Source organism: Beta vulgaris, chromosome 1 (genome assembly GCF_026745355.1).
Source record: "Beta vulgaris subsp. vulgaris cultivar EL10 chromosome 1, EL10.2, whole genome shotgun sequence".
In the NCBI taxonomy this organism is placed as follows: Eukaryota; Viridiplantae; Streptophyta; class Magnoliopsida; order Caryophyllales; family Amaranthaceae; genus Beta; species Beta vulgaris.
Window position 1 is genome coordinate 3,048,926 of NC_079202.1, and position 26,076 is coordinate 3,075,001.

Below are 26,076 nucleotides of genomic sequence, written 5' to 3' on the forward strand. Positions count from 1 at the left end.
TCTGCAAAGAAGAAGAAGGATCACACTAAGGATAAGGGAAAAGGGTCAGATTCCAGCCAATCAAGCCATCAAGAAAGAGTCTTCGTGTTTTTTCTGTAAGAAGAAGGGACACATGAAGAAAGATCGTGTAAAGTTCAAGGCTTGGCTTAAGACGAAAGGTAATTTTCTTACGTTTGTTTGTTATGAATCTAATACGGTTAGTGTTAATCACAATACATGGTGGATTGACTCTGGTACTACAATCCATGTTTTGAATACCTTGCAGGGTATGACAAACCTAAGGAAACCAATGGGGAGTGAACATCACATTTATTCAGGCAACCAGATGAGTTCGCATGTAGAGGCCATTGGGACATGCAGCTTAACTTTAAGTAGTGGTTTTATTTTGCATTTAGAGAGAACATTTTATGTTCCAAATTTCTCTAGAAATTTGATTTCAGTTTCAAGAGTTGTACCTTCGAGAATTTCCTTTAATTTTTCGGACTCTGGTTTCAGTTTAATTAAAGATTATGAAATTATTGGTTATGGTATTTTGTGTGATGGTTTATATCGTCTTGAATTGCAACATAATATCGCTAATAGTTCTTTGCATGTTAATACTGGTTTAAAGCGTTGTATTGTGAATGAAGAGTCCTCTATGTTATGGCACCGGAGATTGGGACATATATCCATTGAAAGAGTCAAGAGATTGGTAAAGGAAGGAGTACTTGATGCTCTAGACTTTGCTGATTTTGAGACTTGTGTTGGTTGTATTAAGGGAAAGCAAACTAACAAATCTAAAAAAGGTGCTAAGAGGAGCTCCGACCTATTAGAGATCATACTTACGGATATTTGTTGTCCGGACATGAACGCTAAAGATCCGAAATACTTCATCACCTTTATTGATGATTATTCACGATATATATATATATATATATATATATATATATATATATATATATATAATATATATATATATATATATATATATATATATATATATATATATATATATATATATATATATATATATATATATACTTACTTCATTCTAAAGACGAAGCTTTAGATGCCTTTAAATTGCTCAAGGCTGAAGTAGAGAAACAATGTGGTACGGACATTAAGATCGTGAGATTAGATAGATGTGGAACATCGAGAATGGAGAAGCATTAGGACCATTTGCAAAATTTCTTCAAGAAAATGGGATTGTTGCCCAATACACTATGCCTGGTTCTCCAGACCAAAATGGTATAACAGAAAGAAGAAATAGGACCCTAATGGACATGGTGAGAAGTATGCAGAGTAACACTAAACTTCCATGCATCGTATATATTAAACTGAGTTCCTTCTAAGGCAGTCCCAAAGACGCCTTTTGAGTTATTCAAAGGATGGAAACCGAGTTTGCGCCATATGCGCATTTGGGGATGCCCTTCAAAAGTGAGAGTTTACAACCCATATGAAAAGAAGCTTGACCCGAGAACTATTAGTGGGTATTTCTTTGGATATCCCGAGAAATATAAGGGTTATAGATTCTATTGTCCGTCTCACAGCACCAGAATTGTGGAATCAAGCAATGCTAAATTTCTTGAAAATGACTTAGTTAGTGGGGATGATCAAATTCGGGACATTGTTTCTAAACAGGATCACGATAAAGTTTCACCCCCGACTTGAGGGATATTTCAAGTGATAGACTGGTTGTTGTTCACGCTCCTCAAGATAAACTAGGCGTTAGACAACCAGTAACAGAAATTCCATAAAATGTTGATGATAATCTAATAGATCATAATGAGAATGAGGAACATTTCGATGATCAACAGATTGATCAAGTTCTTTTAAGGATATCTGTTAGAATGAGGAAATCAGCCATTTCTGATGATTATGAGGTGTATTTGCAAGAACCGGATTGTAATGGTGAAGCTGACAATGATCCAATTACGTTTTCACAAGCCACAAGTTCAAGAGATTCTGAATTGTGAATGAATGCCATGAAAGATGAGATAGACTCTATGGCATCAAATAGAGTTTGTGATCTAGTCGAGTTGCCTGATGGTGTTAAAGCCATTGGATGTAGATGGGTCTTCAAGACACATAGAAAGACTCAGTAGGCAACATCGAGAGACATAAAGCTAGACTCGTTGCCAAAGGGTTCACTCAAAGGAAAGGAATCGACTACACGAAGACCTTTTCTCTTGTATCAAAAAAAGATTCCCTTCGAGTTATTATGGCATTAATTAGTAGCTCATTTTGACTATGAGTTACATCAAATGGACGTGAAAACGACATTTCTCAACGGTGATTTAGAAGAAGAAGTTTACATGAAACAACCTGAAGGATTCTTCTCTAAAAAGGGTGAGCATTTGGTTTGTAAGCTGAATAAATCCATATACGGATTGAAACGGGCTTCTCGCCAATGGTATATGAAGTTCCATTAAGTGATAACTTCATTCGGTTAAGAAAACATCATGGATCAATGTATATACCATAAGGTCAATGGGAGTAAGATTTGTTTCCTTGTGTTGTATGTGGACAATATTTTGCTAGCAACCAATGATAAAGGGTTTTTATATGAAGTGAAACAATTTCTTTCAAGTAACTTTAATATGAAAGATATGGGTGAGGCATCTTATGTCATTGGCATTAAGAGCCATAGAGATAGATTCTGAGGCATTTTGGGTTTATCTCAAGAGACCTATATCAACAAGGTACTTGATAGATTTCATATGAAAAACTGTTCACCAAGTGTAGCACCCATTGTGAAAGGTGACCAGTTCAGTTTAAACCAGTGCCCCAGAAATGATATTGAGAGGGAACAAATGAAAAATGTTCCTTATGCTTCAGTTGTTGGAAGCATTATGTATGCCCAGGTTTGCACTAGACCTGACATTGCATATGTTGTTGGAGTATTGGGAAGATATCAGAGTAATCCAGGTCCTGGTCATTGGAAGGCTGCAAACAAAGTGTTGAGATATCTTCAGGGTACTAAGGACTACATGCTTATGTATAGACGGACTGATAATTTCCAAGTAGTTGGTTATTCTGACTCAAACTACGGTGGCTGCATTGCCTCAAGAAAATCCACCTCTGGATATGTATTTATGTTAGCCCATGGTGTCGTTTCTTGGCGGAGTGCAAAATAGACCTTAACTGCTACTCCACTATGGAGGCTGAGTTCGTCTCTTGTTTTGAGGCTACCTCACATGGTGTATGGCTGAAAAATTTCATATCTGGGCTTAGAGTCATTGACTCTATCTGTCGGCCGATAATAATGTTTTATGATTATTCAGCTGTTGTTTTTATGGCTAAGCACAATAAGAGTGGAAGTCAAAGTAAGCACATCGACATTAAGTTTCGAGCCATAAAAGAATGTGTTCAAGAAAAGAAAATGATTATAGAACATATTAGCACTGGATTAATGATTGCTGACCCCTTGATAAAAGGCGTGCAAATTAAAGTTTTTAAGGGTCATGTAGAGAGCATGAGACTTGATCCTATCATTTAAAACACTATTTGAGTTATGTTGTAACTTTTCATTCAGTTGGATATTTCTCTTTCAAGTTTATGTACGCACATGTTGTTTTTGTTATTTGAGAAAATGTCATTAAGTTTGACCTTGCGTAAGCATAGGGTTTACTCATTAATTAGTATGAGTGGTGAAAGACAAAGTATATTGTGATACATGGAAGATAGATTCTCGTTCTAAAGGGAATTTTACCGCTATGATTCATATATGGAGTTTTTCTCGTTAAAATGGACCAAGTGGGAGAATGTTGGAAATTTTGAAAAAATTAAATATATTCTGTTAATTAATATTTAGTTTTCAAAATATTTAGTCGTCCATTTTATGTGGGTAGTTACCCATGATCAAGGAACTCCCCATGATCCTCTCCCCACTTCCTTAACCACTCATAATTAACGTTCACTATTTTCTTAGGGCTCTTTGATGGCAAGACTCTAATATAAAATAAGTGTTTTATTCTGAAAATAGGGTCACTAGATCTGCTCCCTAAAAAAAAAAGAACACCATCTATACAGTAAGAGTGAAGGTTTGGCACCGAAATTCAGAAAATCAAAATCAATTGGGTACACTAGTTCGCGGAAGAAGAAGGAGACAACAAATCAGCAATGGCTGGATGTAATTCTCATCCACTTTAGAGCTTCCGCCCATGTAATTCATGTTCAATTCAGTTATTTATGAGCAGTGGCGGACCCAGCTTGGGACATGGGGGTACAACTGTATCCCCAACTCAAAAATAAAATAAAATAAATTAGCTTTTTTAAAAAATAAAAAATACGAACTACATAGTACTGCTGTACTACAGTACCAGTGTGCTACTAATAGCGTACGCGGGGAAACAAGAAACCTAACAAAACATTGCTACTTTGCTAGTTGACGCGCGTCAGACAACATTTATTACACTTGACACTTGTCGCCTATCTACTAGCCTAATATAATATAAAAGTTTTTATTTGAAGGGTATAATATAAAAGTTTCAATAACGTTAATATTTCACAAAATGTTATTCAGAAAAAGTAAAAAAAAATACCAAAATTCATATTTTTTCATTCACTATAAGTACACACCCATTTTGCTATACTTTATTTACATTTTTAGTTTTCTCTTCTCTTCCTAATTCATTCACTTCTTTAAATAATTTTGATTTTAATTATTTTTTATTCTAATTTGTTCAGAAAAAACTTCATTATAATGGATTTCAATTATCTTAATTAGTTAAGGGTAATAAATTAGTCATTTATAATTATTATGTAATAAAAGTTTCTCATTACTAAGTTACAATTTAAAGAGTTAATTACAATTAATGGATAAAAGCTTCTTATTACTAAGTTACAATTCAAAGAGTTAATTACAATTAATCAGTGTAATTGGATCCCATAAAAAATAAGTGTAATTGGATTTTATATATTAATTAATATTTGTATTGGGAACTAATTGAAGAGAGATAAAACATGATGGGATAGAGAAAAAGAAAGAGAGAGGATGAAAGAACCTTTTTCATTTATCATGGTTAATGAATGAAATTGGAAGACAATGCATATTTAAGATATTTCGGGGGTAAGATTTATGTATTAAACTATTTTTGCGGAATTTTTTTCTCCTACGTTTGTCTTCATTGTACGTCCGTATCCCCGAATCTGAATTTCTGGGTCCGCCACTGTTTATGAGCATATTAAGTATAATTAGATTTACAGGACCTGCACCCGAACGTTACTCAAACACGAAGCCGATCCGAGCATAACCTAACCCGTTATGACCCGACCTATATAACCTGCTTGCCACCTCTAGGTAATAGAAAGAGCCAAGGCCCAAGGCTAACCCATTGTATCTCCTCTCAATTCTCAATTGTGAGTAGTTTGCACGGCTGCAGACTGCAGTTTGTCGCACACTCGCACCTCTCTAGAGTCTAGACTCTTTAACTCTTTGTCTATTTCCGTACCCAGTTCCTTGTTCTCACTTCTCACTCCTCCGTCAGTCCGTCGCTTGCAGGTTGCAGCTCACCTTCACCCTTCGCGCTGAACCAAACCCCTAAATCTCGTCGCCGGCATCTTGCTGCTTTCTCCCGCGCACGGACCTAAAATCCTATCGCAAGCCGCAACTCCCACCACCGCACGCACACAGGTAGCTGTTCTGCCTCTTTGTTTTTACTCTCAATTAATATTTTTGATTTTACGATAGTTTGATGTTATAGAACTCAAATTACTCCATTCATAATTAATTTTGGAGGATAAGTTGTTGCATTAACAAACTCACTGATTTAGAATTGAAGCCTCTGTTGTGATTTGTTTTAGGTTTCTTTGTTAGTTTGCTATATATAACTATTTTCGTGTTGTCTTTCGGGTTGTTTTTATGTATATAATTGTTAATGTTTATAGATTATTGGATTATTCATTGTGAAAGTAGTCATTTGGATGAAAAACTAGTCAATTAGGTATGTGGTAATTGGAATTAGAATGCTCAATTGGTCAATTAGGTATGTGGAAATGGATGGTTCCCATTCGTTCTCATATAACGAGTTTAATTTCAAATGTCAAAACTGGAAAATGTAATAGAAAAGTTCAGAATTCTTCTATAAGGATGGTGGAGGGAAGGCACAAAAGTCCTCTGATGTTATAAATTGGTTTCAAGTTATGAAAAGTTGAAAACTTATTGGATGCATTTGTAATTTTTTTTTACTTGAAATCTGCCCTTCAAAATTGTTGTAATTTGGATTATTGATTTGTATTTTGGCATCATACTTTGTGCCTTTTGATTTTAATTTATTTGTACCATCATCTCTTAATTCCTTGATCCGCCACAAGTTCCACTAAGTGGCGCACCAAATATCTCTATTTTACAAGTTTACAATCCCAAAAAAAACTAATATTATCTAACTCCAAAAAATTAGCCACTAACTATTAAATCAAGGGTTAATGATAAGCTCATATATAAGTTAAGCTCAGTCGTTAAGGGCCATTAAGAGTTGTCTACATTTAATTTACAACTGCAATAAGTTCTAGTAAGATTAGACAAGTTAAATTCACGGCCTACAAGTTCAAAGAAGTGAATACAGGGGCCATGAAGCCTACCAAATTCAATTCCCAATTACATCTAATAAGTTTAGATAAGTTAAGTTGAGGGCTAATGAATTCAAATTAGTTGGGAAAATTTCATTTAAGTTTAGATTTGTAAAATCAAAGGGAGAGTTGCTTCCTAATAGTTTGGTTCCAGACTTATCGCCACAGGTTTTGTTTCCTTATATTTGCTGCATCTCTTGCAGATTACGGTGACTTTGGGCCTTTCATTTAATCATGTCTCTTTTCTTAACACCTGCGAAGAGGCAACATAGTCGAAACCATGAGGACTCTAACGGGAAAAAGTTTCAAAGGTCTGCAAGTTTTAAGTCAACGAAACAGCATAAGAAGACCTCATCTGCTGGTGCTGTTTTCCGTGTGCTCTGCCCGTCTTCTAGGATTGAAAGTGTGACTGGAAAGGAGAGCAATATCATATCACAGATACGCCAAGAAACTGGTGCAAAGGTCAGAATTGATGACTCTGTACCTGGATGTGATGAGAGGGTAATCTTTATTATGGGCCCAGATAAGGAAGCTGAGAGCAGCGATCGGCATAACAAGAACGACAATGAGGACTCGACCTCAGCCAAAGAGCTAGGTAATTCCGAAGATGACAATGTAAACGATGCAGACAAAGAAACTCCTACAGTTGCCGAAGATCTATTGTCTAAGAAAGGAACTTCGTCTGTGCAAAATGCTTTGTTGCGTGTGTTTGAAATTTTTTTTGAAGCGGAGAGGGAAACAGAAGGAACTAATGAAAATGGCAATGGATCTGATACAGTCACTTTGAGGTTCCTTGTGCTTTCCGGTCAAGTGGGTTGCCTTTTGGGGAGGGGTGGCTCTGTCATTAAGCAGATGTCTGCTGAAAGTGGGGCTCAGATTCGTGTTCTTCCCAGGGACAAGCTACCTCAATGTGCCTCTTCTGCTGACGAAGTAGTTCAGGTGATTTATGATCTTTATCTCTTGAATTGTGACATTCCACAATTCTGGGTGCTTTCATCTGTCAACTCATTTATTTTAGCAGACCAGTTTGCTCCAGCATTTGCTTCATTTGTTGTCAATATGTCAACATCCTGATCATATTTTGGTTTAGTTTTTGTCATTTCCTCTGGCACTACTCCTGTTAGTATTTCTTAGTGTTAGTATGTTGTGCTTTAATTTTAAGCATACATGTAATGTTGGTCTGAAAGATTGAACCTTTTGCTGTGCCTGAAATCTGAAATGATAAAACTCCCTTCCTCTTGTTGATTCATATAATTATGAGATTTACTGTGCAAATTTTCCTTATTCAGTTTTCCATTGATCAGAGATGGAATACCACGCTTATATATGAACACAATTTATTTGAGAACTATAGTACGAAATGAAAGGATTTTTGTTTTTATCATCAAAGATTTCTTTGCTCTGCTCTTGCTTCTCTCCATTTTCTTCTATTACCTTCCTTGACTCGTGTGGGAACCAAAATATGAATATGAGAAACAAACGACAAACATTTGAGTCACTGATATAAATGTTGGACTTGGCTGCTCTTTTTTTTTTTTTTTCCTGATAAGTAGAAAATTTTATTACCAAAGGCAAGTAGTCCAAACTACATACAAACTAAGCACAAGACCAACAGGTCAAGCAACCCAACACACCAAATCAAACAAGTGAACAGGCCACTAAAAACATCAAACACTGGAATAACAGAAGCTAGATGTGTATTCTATCACCTAGTGTACACCAAGAGCTGAATCTGTGGCACAAGTTTAGCAATCCTTCTCTGAGTTTGTTTAAATTTTTTTCCTGCCACAGAAATAGATGGTGATAAAGAGAATCATCCTATTCAAGTACTGCATCCCAGAATTAGCCTGGAGATGCTGAGTAATATGCAAATCCTGCCAGCCACCTGTAATCCTGTCAATTCCAAGCCATTGAAGGATACTACTGGAAACACCATTAAAGAACTCACAACCAAAAAACAATAGATTCATTGTCTATCCACATAGGCAACACATAAGGTCACATGGATAACCAATCTTGTTATTATTGCAAGTACTTAATCTACCTAAAAAAGCCAACCAGGAGAAAGTCACACACTTAGGTGGAGCAGGATTATTGTTTAGCATCTTCTTTCATCTTGAGTAGATTATTGCAGGTACTTAATCTACCTAAAAAAGCTAACCAGGAGAAAGAAACACGCTTAGGTGAAGCAGGATTATTGCTTAGCATCTTCTTTCATTGCACACTAGGAGCACTATCACGAAGATCATTATAGAACTTTCTAATGGAGAAATAAGGAAGCTGAAGCATGCTAACACCACAATCCACAAAATGCTTACAACCCAATATGCTTGACTAGGAACATCTAGAGTAGCAAGGTCTCTGTTTTTGACATAATAAATATGCACCCATCTAATTCAAACCTTGTCAATCTTTTGTGCTAGATTCCAATACCAATTTGGAGATGGCAATTTTATACCATAACTCAATATTCAGAAATTAACCCACCTGCAATCTTAGGGAGACAAAGTTTTTCCAAGCTACCAAATTGCTGTTAGTAGTATCAGACTTTCCAGACCATAAGAAGTTTTTACAAGCAGCTTGAATTACTTTTGAGTACCTTCTTAACTTCTTAGGCAACAGATTCACTTGGCACCAGTAGGTCTGAACTCCAAATAACAGAGACTTGCTAAGCTGGAGCCTATCAGCACAAGAAAGAAACTTAGCAGCCAACTATCAAATCTAGCAATCAGCCAACCACTTTCTTGAATAAAGGCTGACACTGAATAATACACAGTTTCTTGGATGGAAGAGGCACTCCAAGGTACCTGAACAACAAGTCTCCCCTAGAAATATGAAATGCCTGCAATATAGCCTCCTGAATATCTCTGGCAAACCTGCCAATCTGCATGGTAGAAAAATTCAATTTGTCTAATACTATTATTATATTAACTTATTTTGCCTCTTATTCGCACATTCTAATTGCAGATCATCGGAGTAGCTGATGCTGTAAAGAAAGCAATCAGAACTGTTGCAGATCAGATTCTGGAAAATGAACTTGAGGATCATGATTCATTTCCTTCTAAGACATCTGGACCCGCATCTCATTCACACAGCAATCATGTTTCAAGGCCTGAATCCTATCCTCCTAGGTCTTTGCCTTCTCACGGGACATCTTTTGGTGGTGGATTCCGTGACAGTGCTGATTATCATTCAAGTGGTCCCCCATTGTTCCCCAAGTTCCCTGAAAATTTTATGCCTGGTAGAATGGATGCTCCCGACATTGTCACCTTTAGATTACTTTGCCCTGATGACAGGGTAGGAGGTGTGATTGGAAAGGGAGGAGCAATTATCAAGACTCTCCAGCATGAATCAGGATGTGAGATCAAAGTTCTTGAAGGCAATTCTGATGGAGAGGAACGCATGATAGTTGTATCTGGTCCAGCGGTAATGATTTGGCATATCATTCAGCTAATTTCTGCTTAATGCAACTACATCAATGTTATTGCCTTTGACAATGTACATCCACTTAAAAAAGAAGCCATTGTACATCTATATAAGGAGGCTAATTCCATTGTCTAATTCATGCAGCACCCAGATGATAGGATCTCTGCTGCACAGGATGCGGTCCTTCGTGTGCTAAGTCGCATAGCCAAAGCTATACCTGATAGCAAGGAGAAGGGTGTAACAGCCAAGCTTCTTGTTTCCTCCAATCAAATTGGCTGCCTTCTAGGTAAAGGTGGCTCTATTATTGCTGAGATGCGGAAGGTTACTGGGGCTTATATTCGTATTTTGGGGAAAGATCAGATCCCTAAGGTTGCATCTGAAAATGAAGTAGTTCAGGTATTCTTCTTAGTTGAAGATATTTGTGTTTATATAAACTTGGCTGTTTCTTGGGAACTGCAAGGATAAGTATGACACTAATTTGGATTGTTTACATTAGCACAGCTGCTGCTCTATATGTCCTTTTTTGTTATGTCCATCATGTTTTGAAAAATGGCATATCTTTTATGTTACAAGGGTATGCAGTGGAGTTTTGTTGCATTTGCCTGTATGAGCTATTAAGAATGCGCTTTTGTATAGTTTAAGATGCGATTCATTGTCATTCCCTGATGTGACTACTGTTTGACCAGATAAATGGAGAACTGGAGGTAGTTCAGGAGGCACTTTTGCAGATAACCACAAGGCTGCAACATCATTTCTTCCGTGATGCATATCCCTCCATTAACCACCCACCAAATCTTGCATTCCCTGATCGAGCTCCCCCTTTTCCTTCATTTATGGGAAGACGAGAAGTCTCTCCTCCTGGAATGTATCCTAAATTAGGCCCTTCATTTAGAAATTTTGATTCTATAGGTGCTCCTCCATTGCATGGTGGTTTCCATCCTCATGATGAACATCCACCATTCCTGCATGATATTCACAGGCAAGGGATGCCTAATGTTTCTGAAAGACCCTGGCACCCGCAGGTATTGCTATGTACTCTCAGCCTTCCTTTCTATTAGATTTGGTGTTTTTTTTATAGATTAAGATGCTGTAGATATAAGCGTCTATTCTTCTTGGTAAACATCTCATTGCTATTGTGATATTTGGTTATTAACTGGTCTCTTTAACTGGATTGTAGAATTTAATCGAAGGTGGTCCTATGGGTTTGTTGGATTATGGTGGACCCCCGCAGAGACGGATGTCTGGATTCGGAGGGTATTTTTATTACAGATTGTCAATGGCTGCTAAGGTGCTGTGTGTCTTGAAATGATTTGCTAATGAATTTGCTATGTCTATCTCTTGTTATGTACAGGGGGAGCCAGCATCCTGTAATCACCAATACGACCGTGGAAGTAGTAGTTCCCAGCTCTCTTGTACCTTCAATATATGGAGAGGATGGTGGATGCTTACGACAAATGCGACAGGTATGTCATCATGTTCCATTTTCATTTGATGCTGTAATGTGAATTATGATACTTGAGTTGACATAGGAGTTATACTTGGATTTTGATCCAAGTTGTCAATTTGGACATTTGCAAGCAAACCAAGCAAACAAGTAATTGATTTTGAATATCCTCATTTATTGCATATATTTAACATCGATAGTGGGACACATTTGAGGTTTACATTCGTTGAAGTATGAAAAGTGAACGAATTCTTTTTAGCTAAATAATGTAAAATGCACTTTTGCAACAACAATGTAAAGCCTTTATCCAATAGGGTGGGATCTATTGCTTGAGTTAAGATTATATCTCCGGTGGTCTTTCTTATTGGTTTTCTGCCTCCACTTAATTCTGTCAATTGCTGTGTTCACTCGCAATCCCATTTTCTTCATATTATTTTTGATGCAATCTATCCACCTGACTTTCTAAAATCTTCATGATCCAAACTCTCCACTACCTTTACCGCTACATCATCTAGACGACATCTCAGAACTCTCGAACTTATTCTTTCTTATGTTGTCCTCAATATCATTAACTCTGACCTCCTTTTGAAATATCTGTCCCGGATCCTATATTTTAAGGTGTTCCTACACATCCATCTCAACATATGTCTTTATGCTACCCAGTCTTTTTATTATGATCTTTTCTAAATGCTCTTAAACCCATATAATTCCGTCGGTCTTCCTATAATTTTTTTTGTCAATCTTTAGAGGTACACTATGGCTGCACAAAATCCTAGTTGCTCGCTCCTATTAGTCATGTCTTGGTCCAATCCTAATGCAAAATTGACACGAAGTACCTTAGTATAATATGCGTGCCCAACGTTTAGCTAGGCGACAGGTAGAGAATTCTTGGCCAAAACCGCATTTCATTTGTTTGGCATAATGACCTATAATAGGCCTTGAGATATGCGCACCCTTGATCACCTCCTGGAAGGCGTGAGGCATAGCTCCCTTACGGTTATAGACATGCGAAATTGGTTGATTACAGTTGAAATGTTGGAAGTAAAGGAATACATAAATAAATCTTGCCAAGGCTCTAACTTTTAATTTGAGCAACCCCTCATTTGATTTCATTTGATATCTTCAAATTGAACCCTAAATCAAAACCCCAGTTTCAAAGAAACGCCAAATATGCGAGTGCGATGCACTTGACAGCTATTGCTTTGATGCCATCTCGGTTGCAATTGACACTATAGATTTCTGTAGCTGTTGCAGTTGGTATTTTTAAGTCAGTTACTCTCTATATCCTACATAACTCTCTCTATATCCTACATTACTTTGTACACACATCACGACACATTGTTTTAGATAAATTGTTGTTTGGTTAGCAATTGTTATTTTATTGCAAAGGTAGATGTGATAGGAGTTGCTGTACTATTTTACTTTGTCGAGGAGAGAGAGTGGTGGGACATACTTGAAATGTAGAACGATTAAAATTACAGTGGTCATGTCCAAAAAATAGAAGTTTGAAGAATGGGGTAGGTGGACAAAAATGAAAAGTGTAACGAGTAATGTGGGACGGAGGGAGTACTGATTCTTTCTCTTTCTTCGTTTTCTATGTCATGCGCTCTCTTTACACTATTCTCTTCTTTTTAGTTTCTCTCCCTTTATCGTCTCACTCTGTCAAACTATCATTCTTCTCTCATGCTTTTTCTTCAACCATCGAGATTTTAATGTCTACCTCCATTGCTTCAATTTAGCTTCAACTCCATCTCTAATCTCGTGACACTCTCGTCCACCAATACTATAGCATCTGATAATGACATACTTCTTCCGTTCTGAAACAGTGAAACACTTCTCTCTTTTGTGAGAGAGCTTTTTGAGAGAAGTGTTTCACTTATTTCAGAACGAAGGAAGTATATTATTTCATTTATTAGCGCTGCAATGAGGAAATGGCTTAACGTAATTCCTTGATGTAGTCACATTTTATGGGTGCATTGTTTCACGTCTCGATACATATCCTTTACTAAGTCCTTTTTTTCCATAAGTTGGCTTAAGTATCTTCATTGTTGTTGTAATTTGGTACCAATGTGCATTTTATATAACCATGAGCTGTATTGTTTGTCCTCCAAATCTTGTTAAATTAGTCCGTTAATCAATCAATACCATCTAGGCATCTCGAAAGCTTAATGGGAATTTACCTTACCTCTACAATTTGAATTTTTTATATAATCTCGATTGCCTTCCATTTCCTCTCTAGAGCTTAGTTTTAAAAGGCGCAAGGCGCGAAGCGAACCAAGGCGCAAGGCGCACACATCTCGTAGGCAAGGCACATCCTGGTGTCAATAAACTTAAAAATAAAAAAAAGAAAACATCGTAATAGTTAAAACAACATTAATATTATATTGAAGACCCATAAAAGGATATAAGAAAATGTATTTATCATTAAAATATTGCACCAATAAATTGTTTAAGATTCTCAATCAACAAGGTACAATTCAAATGATTCCTAGAAAAAAGAGCTACAATGCATATGATATTCCAAAAACTAATTAATGTAGGAACAATATATAACAGACTAATGGGGGCACAGAGCCTGATACAGCCACTGGTTCACTGCCTCTGCAATAATAAAGTGAGAGAGAAGAAAGAGGTTGAAAAAAAAGGAAAAGAAAAAGACAGAAGAGACGAAATTAAGAAAGAAAAAGAGACTTTCCTAAAAAAAAAAGAAAAAAAGAAAAAGGGACGAAATAAAGAAAAAGAAAGACAGAAGAGAAGGACAGAAGAAACAAAAAGGGAGAAGAAGAAATCAAATCAAGAAAAGAGAAAGAAGAAGTCCGAATGAAAGAAGAAGGGAGAAAGAAGAAGATAACTTACCGACGACAGCCAACCACCGGCGAGGTGACGAGATGACCTAAAAACAACCGCCGACCACCAAACAGACGACCGCCGGCGAGAAGCAGCTGGCGCTGCAGATGCATGTTATAGGGTTTCCAGTTTCCACAGAGGAAAGGCACAGGTAGATGTTATTTCTAGAGTTTTGTGTTTGAAAACCTACAAACGTGTATTTTTTTTTAAAATGAGGAGGTGGCCTCCACGAGCGCCTTATCCCCAAAGGCGCACACATCCTGCTCCTCACGCCTCTTGAAAAGGCGCAAAAAGCGCGTGCCTCCGTGCGCCTATCGTTGCTTGCCTCGCCTGGGTTGTTCCAAGCGTCAACGCCTGTGCTCGCCTTGCGCCTAGGCACGCTTTTTAAAACTAAGCACTAGAGTCAGAGATGTCTCCTCTAACACCCATTTTGCTTTAGTTAAACAACTCATTATAGTATTCTCTCCATTTATCCCTGAGTTCACTATATTGTTTAAAAGTTTATTTGTTTTTCATTTTTTCACATACTTCACCATGAGGAGATCCTTGGCGAACACCTATCTTCTTCTAGCTATTTAATAGATATTATTTTCACGATCTCTCCAGTGAGTGAAATTCATCGTATACCTCTTAGCTATGATACTCCGAAACTACATTTCAACGTCCCAATACGGGTCGGATACGATAATTTGCACTTGGATACGACTAGATCTAGGAAGAAAGAAGTCAGTGGAGGCAGGGAGAGGAGACTACTTACTTAATATGCTCCCGACCATCGAATTTTGAGATCTAGGCCTTGAATAGCAAACCCTATATTTGTTAATTGGAGGTCAAATATACGAATTATGTGATAGAGATATTAGGGCTTTTGCTCGGGAGGTTAAATCCGGTGCATAGGTTTGAATTTTGTTTTCGATTGCCATAGTTTAACTTGCCGGTCATTCTCCGGCCACTGTAGGGAAGAGAGAATTAGAAAAGAGTGGAGCAGACGTATGATACCTTGTACTTTTTCTATTTGTTAACCGTTTTGACTTTTCAACTCTATATTTTGGAATTTTCAGATCATGTAAGCTTATTGATACAAGTGTTTCATTAACTACAACAAATTATTGTTTTGAAAAAAACCTAAGTTAAAACTTATTGGATTCATTTTTTTTAAGAATATTTATATAAACGCCGTGTCCCGTACCCTGTCAATTTCAGGACGGCGTCCCCATATCCTCTGTACTGTGTACTGTATTCAGTACTCGTACCCTTGAGGTTACATAGCCTTTTGGTATACCTTTGATTTTGCTGGTCGAACATTTTCATTGGCCTTGACCTTACCATGATATCCTTATATTTTGCCATATTTTTTTTGTATCCATATTATCCTAATGCTAGTAGCATTCTCTTTTCTTTTCAACCGTTGTTGTTGCGTCCTCATTCAACCTTCTTGTGTTCATCAGTACTTTTCGGTTTAATTCTTTAACTACTTTGTTGGTAAAAGCAATTTTTTTTCTTTACCTATGTCTAGTCAGGGCCGTCCTATAAGGCCTAAGTGGTTTCTTTAACTGCTTTGTCGGCAAATACTTTTACATTACATTCTTTTATATGCCACCATCTTTCTTTTGGCTTGCCTAGACTTTCATACGATTTTAAACTTAATGTGTATGCGAACATGCAGCACTAAAAGTCCATGTCAAATAGCCGCACTCTCTCTTGATAACCTTACCGTTATTGCAATTATGCATGTTCATAATCCTTTTGTTAAAAAGAAGTTTCTTTGTGTTTCATTAGCTCCACTTCGAGAAGTTACAGGATGTGTATTACACTCCTTAAATCATGTGTTAGCGCAAAATCTAGAATTGTTTATCCTCCTTCATTCTTTCTTCCATATTCTAAACCTACATGAACATTTCAAAGGCATATTGACTTGCCCCATATGCCCATTTATATGTCCACCACTAAATAGCTTCTCTATGTGAGGATCACTTGAACTACCTTACCTAAAACTTTAAAAACCGACGAGGGACGATACACACCTTCACTCCATTACGTAAAATCTTTACCTTGAGAACGTTACCCCATATTTTATATACCTCAACTAAATTGTTTATCAACATATAATCTACACTAATACCAATTTTACTTTTACACTTACACGTCACGAATATTACAACCTATATCCACGAGAATTGATAATTATAACTCCTCCTCCTACCCACTTGATATCTTGAAGACACTAATGTTAACAATTTTTTCTTAATTACGTCTACCAAGAGACTATGTTTTAAGATTTTGTATGCAACATAGAAGCCCATGCTCATTTGAGACTTTACTTGGGCGACGGTGTTTTTGTGCTGCTTTGCGGAGGCGACGTAACAACTCTTGCATACTTACCACAACACATGGATCTCAGAAGTGAAGTTCGTTTTTCGAGTATGGATCACTCTTGCGAAATATCGTATTTTCTCATGTTCATGGATGTGAAAACTTTTTATGCTGTTTGTCACCTACCACAACCCTCCCTAGACCGATAATGGATACTGAGCGACTGAGTTCGCTTGCACTGAGTAGGCGGATTTGGCTTTAGAATTATTCCAATTAATTCCACTGATGTCCTGCTTAGATTTGTTTTTATAATGGATATGTAAGGAATATGAGTTATCATGAATTATGCATGATAGAATCATGTCTGCTGAGGACTCTGGCTTCATCCTTTTCCACTTGAAAATTGAAATGCCCGTACCTGTACCTTATTTTAGTTGTGAAATGAACTTGTGATTCCTTTTCAATATACTTCCTTCATCTCTTTCTTTTTAATTGACCTGTTTCTCTAGTCATGCTTGTCAATGCATAATTTTATCATTATTACCTTTAATTATCAATTAAGCAAATATAATAAAAAATTGATAATTTTACAAATATATATGGAGACAAATCTAAGAAGATCTAACATGACTATTTTTCTTGCGTATAAATCACTAAAACTAGTTGAAATAGAGCCAAAATCAAAACATGTCAACTAAAAAGAAACGGAGGAGGTATGAGATTATTTTCCCGAAACTATCTATATATATACATATACTTCTCCCCACACAAAGCAAAAGCATGTCATGTTGCCACATGTACTCTCCCCACACAATCAAATGAGACATATTAAACAATAAAAACTTGTGTTTTAATACTCGAACCCGTGACCTCTCATTTGAGATACTAATGACTAACCAACTAATCTACTATCTCATGTTGTTCTTTATGGGGAAAAAAATCATTTAAAGACAAGATACTATTTCTATTTTGTAACAATTAAATATAAATTTATGTATTAATACTCATTAAGCTAATGCTAATAATAGTGTCTTCTACCTCCAGTACTCTTATATTAAAAAAAAAGCTCTTCAAATTTTTATAACCTCCGTAGTAAACACTACTACACCATTGAAGTGCATCGGTTATGTTCATACACATTAACCTAAATTTCAGATCAAGATTGTATTATACTCTTCGTAAGTAATTATTTATTATATATATGTACTCTCTTGAAGTCGAGGGTTATATTGATTAAATATTCATATTATAATTTACTATGTATGAAATTTAAAAGGAACTAGATGATCATATAGCGTGAGCACAAGTAATAGCTACAATTTTTTTTTTAACTTCTCTAAGTTTTTGATTTAAGACTTTAAATGCATATTGGTAAATAATCTGGGGTGTATCACCTAGGACAAGAACTAGTTTTTAAGGTAAAAAGGACAAGCTCTTTATTGTGAGTTTTGGATCTGTGGGTGTGAAAAAACAAAGTAGTCTTCTCATCACTGTTAATTCCTCGGTTCAAGTGTGAGGGGTATGCTGTTTATGGTTTAAGGTGTAGCAGGGGGGAACTAGAATAAATTGTTAGAAATCAACATAATTATATATTTTTGTTTATTTCTCTCAATGAGAAAAATAGCTCCTTGTGCAAAGTCCAACTCTCCAATCAACTAAACACTTCTACAAAGCTCACGACGCATGAGCAACAACTATCATCTAAAAGTCCTTATACATCATCTGGATAGATGATCAATGGTCTATAGGACATCAATTCTAGCTTCCATATAGTTGACTGAAAGACTTTGCTGACAAACTCATTTCTTTATGGCTATCCATTCCGTAAACTGTTATGTTGAGAGCAACAGTTTGCTTTCTTTTGACTCCTCTTTATGTCTCATTCTTCCGTTGCTTTTGTCTGGGAGGAAGCTGCAGCTTCTTATTGCTTTCTTTTGACGACTCTTGACGTCCTCATTTGTCCATTGCTTCTGTCTGGGAGGAACCTGCAGCTTATGAATGCAACAGAGTTGCTCCATTCTCTCTATGGTGCTGATTTAGGTACAGTTGCATTACAGTTGACTCACTTTTCTCTATGCCTGTCAAGAATTTGCTGCCTCACTTGTCAAAAAACCTGGGCAACGCGAGTGTTAATGGATTTCTTTTTTGTTTTTCTGTCGTTCTCTACTATTCTACCGTTGTCTATACCAATTTTCTGAAGATAGCTGCATTTGCCTTCATAGTTCCACCTTGTCTTTCTAGGTTAGGGAAAAAGATCCAAAGTAAAGGGGATTCTTAGATGCTGATCATGGGAATTATCAGTTTCTTTGATGATGGTGAGAAGAAGCTTACATGTTAGAAGCTTAGTGGACCTGTCGACCTTCCTATATGTCAGCTGTGTTTTGTAAGCACAACCGAATCCCCTAGACGCGCTGCAGTTGGTTCTTCCAATAATATCTTGTTAATAGTTAACGTTAGGGTCTGCTTATATTAGTTACACTCCCTCCCTCACAGAAAAAATGGTTACACTTGATTTGAGCACATTTATTAAAGAAGAGCAGCGAAATAGACAGACAAGAGCGCCTGTGCTTTTGGATGAGGAGAGAGATAGTGAGAACTCATATGCTAATAAAGAAGTCACATTTATTTTGTAACAACCGGAAGTAGCAATATAATATGGAACAGAGGGAATACAAGATTAAAGGGAGGGGAATATAAGGGAAAGGAACCATCTGCAGTTCTAACAGAGCATGAGGAAAGATGAGAGCAAATACCAACGGTGGTGAGTGGTGACAATGGAGTGAAAGAGGCAGTATTGTTCGTTTTAGATGATAGCCATAGGGTATGCTTTTCTGCTTGTATTTTTCTTAACTGCTATCAGTTAAGTGAGTTATTTATCATGGTGGTAGTACTTCATTATGATCTTTGTTAGCCCGACAATGGCTGATTAAAGCTGATGATCATGTCTTGTGCAGATATCGGATGCAAAAATTACCATCACTGATCCCAAACCAGGTGCACCTGAAACTCTCATCATCATTTCTGGAACTCCCGAGCAGACTCATGCTGCTCAGAGTCTTATTCAAGCATTTGTTATGCTTGACAAGGAATCTTCTTGACGATTTGAAGAAGCTCATGGCTGCTTTTTTTCAGTCCTTATCTAGGGAGTAGTCATTTTTGTTGTCTTTAATATGTAACTAAACTTTGGACACCCTTCCCGCTTTGTATGTTCTTCTAGCATGTTCATGAAATGAAGTTAGTATCAAGTTAATGAGCTCACATGAATACATGATCGCGTCTTCAACATTCAACAAGGATATGCTGTCTTCTATGATCGGCCTTCCATCATTTTCTTATGCGTCAGAATATCCGACAACAATAAGAACTTCGTGTCTTAGCAATGCCATTGTTCAACTTGGAAAAACATTTATTCTTAGGTTGTGATTGATTGTTCATGTAAGCAGGTTAAGGTTTGTACTAATTCCTTTATTGGTAAGGTAGTCGTGTTAGAAAATTTATGTGTAATTTTGTAATGCAAACCAAATCTCCACCATTACGGAAAAATTAAAACTAGAACTTCTATTTCGTTATCATCTCTACAGTAGTATTGCGTTATAATGAAGATTTGACATAGATTTTGGGGGTAGACATGCGTGATCATAAACAGTTACCAAATGTAAATATATACTTCCTCCGTTTCATATTACTTGCTACATTTCTTAATTCACGGACTCTGAGGCAATTTTTGGAGAAGAAAGAGGTAGAGAGTAAAAAGAAAATGGATTCGTGTGAGAGGAGAGAAATAGAGAGTTTAATGCCCAAAAAGAAAGTGCAACAAGTAATGTGAAACTTCCCATTATGGAAAGTGTAGCAAGTATTATGAAACGCAGGAAGTAATTAAATACTATTACTGTTATTGATCATGGCTTGCTAATTTCGTCCACAAGGGATACTTGTCTTTCTGGATTATCCTATGTACAAAATCATGTTTGGTATATGTAAAAGATGACACCAGGTTGGCTTAACTTAAAACATGACAGGACTAGTATGGAAGTTTAATTAATAAAAACACATGAAATATTCTTTACAAAATTACATTATCATTACCCAGTGAAAGTTTGAAGGACTGAATGAAGACAAATGAAATTGAATCTAATCTGATTTTGATTCGATCCACATAATAGATTTGAAAATGAAAGAATAAAATCCAATATGAATCTTATAGGGGAGAAACTTGTGTGCGATCCCCTGAATCCAACCCTAATCCGATTAGTACTGCTAGTCTACTACCTCATTTACCGATGTATTAAAATTAGACTCCAATAAGTAATTATGTATGTATTACTAAAAATCAATGAATAATTGTTTTTAAAACTGTAATTTATGATCATAATGATAATGATTAGTCTCAAGTTTAATTCGATTCGAAGAAAAAATAATTCAATCTGAATTTGAGATTTATGAATCCATTGACATTCTCAGCAGTATACGAACATATATGTATCACAGTCCTTAGGAAGTAGTACATGGTGTTACAAGAAGTTTATCTATTGGAGTAATGGCTACATATCATGAGTACCAAAGCACAAACATATTAAGCAGCCAATCTTGAACTTCTTTCATGTTCTTAGTTATGAAGGGTTTTGCCACCCCAAAGAATCTGGAAACAAATTTCTATAATTTTCCATTTATGATCATTAGGCCAAAAATATGGAGTGGATCATTCCCTTCCATGGTTGCACTCTATCGGGAAACTTCTCCTCAATGACTTCTAATCTCTGTCAATTCTCAAACCATCAGATTGTTTTGGCCCTTGAATCAAATGTCAGCAGTTACAAGCAAAACATATGACCTCAGTCTTTTGCATAAACACTGATGTGTTGAAAGCATCTGAATCCGACAACGGAACTCCAAAAATTGTGCAATTCTAGTTGCTTGAAGATCATTAAGAGTTTCTTTCAATAAAAGCTTCTCAGAAATAAATCTGATGCAGCTAACTCGACAGCCGTCAAAGTCGTAATATCCTAAATTGATCCAATTTAAGTTGCATTTTGATCCTTTGTAGTTTCTTTCAATAAAAGCCTCTCAGAGAAAGCGGAAACAAGTTCATAGTTGTTGGTGGCATAACATGCAGTCATGAAAGCTGCTACTGTGACACGATCAATATTTTGCTGCTTATCCAACAGCTTCCTGAAAAACATTGCTGCCATATCTACTTTCCCTTCACTACAAAGTTTTCTGATCAACGTTTTTACTGTCCTGATCCACAGCTTCTTCTCCAGCCGTTCCAAGATGTTATTAGCGTGGCTAATGTCATTATTCTGGCAATACTCGTAGCATAGAGTTAGTCGAGTCACCTCACAAGGTGAGAACCCTTTTTCAATCATTGCATCATACAGTTTGCTAGCCTCTTCAAGTTTGCTTTCCTTGCATAGTCCACTTATTAACGCGCCATAAGTAAAACTGTCTGGTAGACAATGATGGTCATTCATTTGATGAAAATACTTGATGGCTGAGTTGACATTACCCACACTGCAATATCCACATATCATAGAAGTGTAGGTTTCCTTGGTTGGAACAAGGCCAAGCTTGATAGCTTCTTTGAACCACCACTCACTATCAGCTATCCTTTTCTGCCTAGAAAAAAAGGCAATTAAGATGTTACATATGTATATATCAGGTGCAAAGCCGGCTTTACTCATCTTACAAAGCCATGCCAAGACTTCATTACTATCATTGCTCTTTGATGAAGCAGACATTAGAATAGTGTAAGTGACTCTATCCGCCTGTAGTCCTAGTTCAAAACCCTCGTCAAGCAGTTCATAAGCCTCCTCTGACCTTCCCTTCTTACATAGACCATTGATAATGGCATTGTAGGTATAAATATTAGGAGTAAGCCCTTCTTTCATCATTATATCCGTCAAACTATATGCTCTTTCAAAATTTCCTGCTTTACAGTACCCATCAATGAGGGTAGTATAGGTGTCAACATTCGGTACCAATTCTTGTTCTTTCATTCGGCCAAGTAACATTTCTGCCCGATTCAACTTACCCTCCTTGCAGTACCCATTGATCATAGCAGTGTAAGTGCACACATTCGGCTTATAACTATCACTCCGAACAAGCTTAAGGAATAGCCTAAATGCCTTTTCTGTCCATCCCTTCTTGCAGAGCCCATCTATCAAGGTTGTATGTGTATACACATTCGGCTTCCAACCTCTCCTAACCATTTCCTCCAACATTTCAAATGCTTGCTTAATGTTACCCCTCTTTGATAACCCATCAACCAAACACGTGAAATTAATAAGATTCGGAGTAAATCCCATCTCCATCATCTTATGAAAGAACCATAATGCCCTGTTCACATTTCCTACATTGCAAAATGCACTCATCACCAAAGTACACGTCGCATTATCAACAACGAAATTTCGTTCAATCATTCTACCCAACCACTTATCCACCTCGGAAATCTTCCTCAGTCTACAATAACCCACAACCAGGTTCACAAAGCTACAAGAATCTGGACATACACCTCTCTTAGACATTTCATCGAACACATACTCTGCATACTCAACCGAACCCAATTCACACGCAATCTTGATAATGCAATTCATAGTACGAGTACTTGGACTCAAACCCTGATTATGCATCTCAATAACCATACTAACAGCCTCCTTAAACCTTCCAATCTCAGCAAAATTCGTCACCATTTGGACCATCAATTCATGGGCTCTCTCCAAATTCCCATTGCTAATCAAACAAGATGCAGCAACAATGTAAAAACGCATAAAATAGCGAAATTTAGAGAACCCAATTGCCCAATCAAAGAAACTTAAGGCCACCATTGAACCCGCCTCCTCGGCGAGCGAAGCAACGATGGTAATAACTTGATCATTGGAGAGAGATTCTTCTTCAATGTCAAGTTTTAGCTTTGGAGGTGAAAATCTGAGGTGGGTGTGTTGATGGTATAATTGGAGCACTTGTAAACATACTTTTTTGACAAGAGATTGGGGTGATGTTGAGAATGATGGTGGAGAAATGGGGTGGGTTTGGAGAGACACTGGCAAAGTGGAGAGAGGAGAGAGAAATGATGCACAATTTTTGCTGAATACTCCATTGAATCTGAATCTGGGAGAAAGCATGAGAGCTTTGAGTTGGGAGCATTTAAATCAAACTTTCATGTCTCTGTCACTCAGTAAACAGAGGAAATGGAATGTATTTCACTCTCGTAGTCTTACGTCTTAGTGAGACTACGTGAGAGTAGAAACGTCGCGTAATCGTGTTAAAGAAATTACACTAGAACAAGCTCAGAACCCAGGTAGCACTTATAAGTTAGGTAAAATTGTGAAATAGTACCTTTTGTAGCACTGATTTTATGAACTAACTAGTTATTAGGCCCGGGCAATGCCCCGGGTAAGAAAATTTTCATTTATTAATATTGTACTTTGATATGATAACATCTAGTTTCTAATTCTAAACCCTAAAAAAATCATCCAAAATATCATTCTAAACCCTAAAAAAACGAAAAAAGAATTGAAATCGCATCTAACTATCATTCCAAACCTTAAAAAAATGAAAAAAGGATTTGAAATGGCAACAAAACTAAAAATGAAATGAAACAAGTAATTGATGGCAGGAAAACGAAACGAAATCGCATCAATTGAAATCGCCTCGCTGAGTTGTTGGTCTTCGCTGATGGCGTTGTAGGTGAAGATGGGGAGATGGAGAGAGAGAGAGAGAGAGAGAGAGAGAGAGAGAGAGAGAGAGAGAGAGAGAGAGAGAGAGAGAGAGAGAGAGAGAGAGGAGACAGATAGAGAGAAAGAGATGGCGGTGCTGATGGAGTTGCGACGAGTGACAACTAACCAATTGAGTTTCGTCTCTCAAATAACTGATGAGAGGAGGAGATGAAGAGAGAAAGATGGCGATGCTGATGGCGGTGAAGATCGAATTTACTTTGTTTTTCGATTTCGTGAAGTGAAGAGCAGAGGATGAGAGACGAGAGTTGAGAGATAAAAGGGGGATGAAGAGACATATGGATTTTGCCAGTTAGGGTTGAATGGGATGAGAGAGATGGCTGGGTGAGTGAGTAGAGATGAAAGGCAGTAGAATGTTTAAGTTTTTTAGGGTTATGTTGAGGAGAGAGAGTGAGAGGAAAGGGGTCTGGTTGGGTGAAATGAGAGAGGAAAGGGGTACTATTATCGTGAATATAAGTTAAGCGAGAGATTTGGATGTTGGGCTTGTCATTTTGGACCGCTCATTTTGGGCCGTAACTGATCCGGTGGGGATGAACCAAATCAGTTAATGAAAACTGATCCGGTTTTCCTCCCAACCGGATTAGTTAATTGACCCAAAATTTAGCACCTGTAATTTGGTGGATTTACTGATCCGGTTTTGAGAGAACCAGATAAGTTTTGTTGTGTCATATAAGGTTTTTTTCACTAGTGCCTAATGACTTGCCTCCTATGAGAGATATATAACACTAGATTGACTTGATTCCATGCTATAGCTACCTAACATTCCTCATTATCACATGAGTCCTAAGGAGAATGAGATCTTAAGGGAGCAGATTGAGGATTTGTTGAAGAAAGGTGTTTATTCGTGAGAGCATGAGTCCATGTGCAGTACCGATCCTTGTAGTCCCTAAGAAAAGAGATTAGTGGAGGATGTGTGTTGATAGCAGGGTAATTAATAAAATAACTATCAAGTATTGCTTTCCAATTCCTCAACTAGAAGACATGCTCGATGAGTTATCGAGTTCTATGGTGTTTTCGAAGATAGATTTGTGTAGTTGTTACCATCAAATCAGAATTCGTCCTGGAGATGAATGGAAGACAACCTTTAAAACCAAGGATAGTTTGTATGAGTGGTTGTGATGCCATTTGGATTGTCAAACTCCCTTAGCACTTTAATGAGGTTGACGAATCAGGTTCTTCGTCCTTTTACTAGTTATTTTATAGTGGATTATTTTGATGATATTATGATTTACAGTAAGAACAAGAAAGAGCACCTAGAGCATGTGAATCAGGTCTTGCAAGTTTTACAAGAGAACCAACTGTACATTAATATGAAAAAGTGTACATTCTGTACCAACAAATTGCTTTTCTTAGGCTTTGTTGTTGGTGAAGAAGGAATGCATGTGGATGAAGAGAAGGTGAGTGCAATTAAGGATTGGCCCACACCTACATCAGTGATTGAAGTTCGCATTTCCATGGCTTGACCACTTTCTATAGGAGATTTATCAGGAATTTCAGTTGCATTACAACACCAATAACTGAATGTCTGAAGAAAGAGAAGTTTAAGTGGGGGGTTGAGCAAGAATAGAGTTTTGCATTGATAAAAGAGAAGCTACGTAGTGCCCCAATGTTAGCTTTTCCTGATTTTGATAAAGTATTCCAAGTTGAGTGTGATGCTAGTAGGGGTGGATATTGGAGTTAATCTGTCTCAAGAGAAGAGACAGGTGGCTTATTTCAATGAGAAGTTGAGTGATGCTCGACAAAAATGAAGTACTTATGATCAAG

The 26,076-nt window shown here is 37.0% G+C and overlaps 3 protein-coding genes across 4 annotated transcripts; 2 read left to right on the forward strand and 1 right to left on the reverse strand.

Annotated features, from left to right (window-relative positions):
• Nucleotides 1-1,955: 1,955 nt before the first annotated feature.
• LOC125494435 (secreted RxLR effector protein 161-like) lies at nucleotides 1,956-3,116 on the forward strand. The gene is made up of 2 exons (XM_048637994.1): nucleotides 1,956-2,046; nucleotides 2,725-3,116. The coding sequence occupies exons 1-2, from the start codon at nucleotides 1,956-1,958 to the stop codon at nucleotides 3,114-3,116; spliced, it is 483 nt and encodes a 160-aa protein (XP_048493951.1).
• Nucleotides 3,117-5,302: 2,186 nt separating this feature from the next.
• On the forward strand, nucleotides 5,303-20,151 carry LOC104884496 (RNA-binding KH domain-containing protein RCF3). 2 transcript variants are annotated; one of them, XR_007275753.2, is made up of 9 exons: nucleotides 5,303-5,614; nucleotides 6,753-7,488; nucleotides 9,517-9,975; nucleotides 10,120-10,371; nucleotides 10,662-10,997; nucleotides 11,153-11,229; nucleotides 11,327-11,438; nucleotides 18,497-18,619; nucleotides 19,534-19,668. XR_007275753.2 is itself a non-coding variant. In XM_010669155.4 (8 exons), the coding sequence occupies exons 2-8, from the start codon at nucleotides 6,784-6,786 to the stop codon at nucleotides 19,675-19,677; spliced, it is 2,085 nt and encodes a 694-aa protein (XP_010667457.1). In that variant the 5' UTR covers nucleotides 5,304-5,614; nucleotides 6,753-6,783; the 3' UTR covers nucleotides 19,678-20,151. The 2 variants fall into 2 exon arrangements, 1 of the variants encoding a protein (XP_010667457.1); XM_010669155.4 differs by lacking the exon at nucleotides 18,497-18,619 and having other exon boundaries at nucleotides 5,304-5,614; nucleotides 19,534-20,151.
• An 830-nt stretch (nucleotides 20,152-20,981) lies between these two features.
• LOC104884497 (pentatricopeptide repeat-containing protein At4g19890) lies at nucleotides 20,982-24,189 on the reverse strand. Its single transcript, XM_010669156.4, has one exon. It carries the CDS (start codon nucleotides 23,698-23,700, stop codon nucleotides 21,598-21,600), a length of 2,103 nt encoding a protein of 700 aa, XP_010667458.1. The 5' UTR covers nucleotides 23,701-24,189; the 3' UTR covers nucleotides 20,982-21,597.
• Nucleotides 24,190-26,076: the final 1,887 nt, after the last annotated feature.

Excerpts from the sequence above, each read along its gene's own strand:
- LOC125494435 (XM_048637994.1), top strand. The coding sequence starts at position 1,956 with ATGAATGCCATGAAAGATGAGATAGACTCTATGGCATCAAATAGAGTT. Across the intron at positions 2,047-2,724 it reads TGGTGTTAAAGCCATTGGAT|CACCCATTGTGAAAGGTGAC; the intron begins GTAGATGGGTCT and ends CACCAAGTGTAG.
- LOC104884496 (XM_010669155.4), top strand. The coding sequence starts at position 6,784 with ATGTCTCTTTTCTTAACACCTGCGAAGAGGCAACATAGTCGAAACCAT. Across the intron at positions 9,976-10,119 it reads TAGTTGTATCTGGTCCAGCG|CACCCAGATGATAGGATCTC; the intron begins GTAATGATTTGG and ends TAATTCATGCAG. Across the intron at positions 10,372-10,661 it reads CTGAAAATGAAGTAGTTCAG|ATAAATGGAGAACTGGAGGT; the intron begins GTATTCTTCTTA and ends CTGTTTGACCAG.
- LOC104884497 (XM_010669156.4), bottom strand. The coding sequence starts at position 23,700 with ATGCTTTCTCCCAGATTCAGATTCAATGGAGTATTCAGCAAAAATTGT.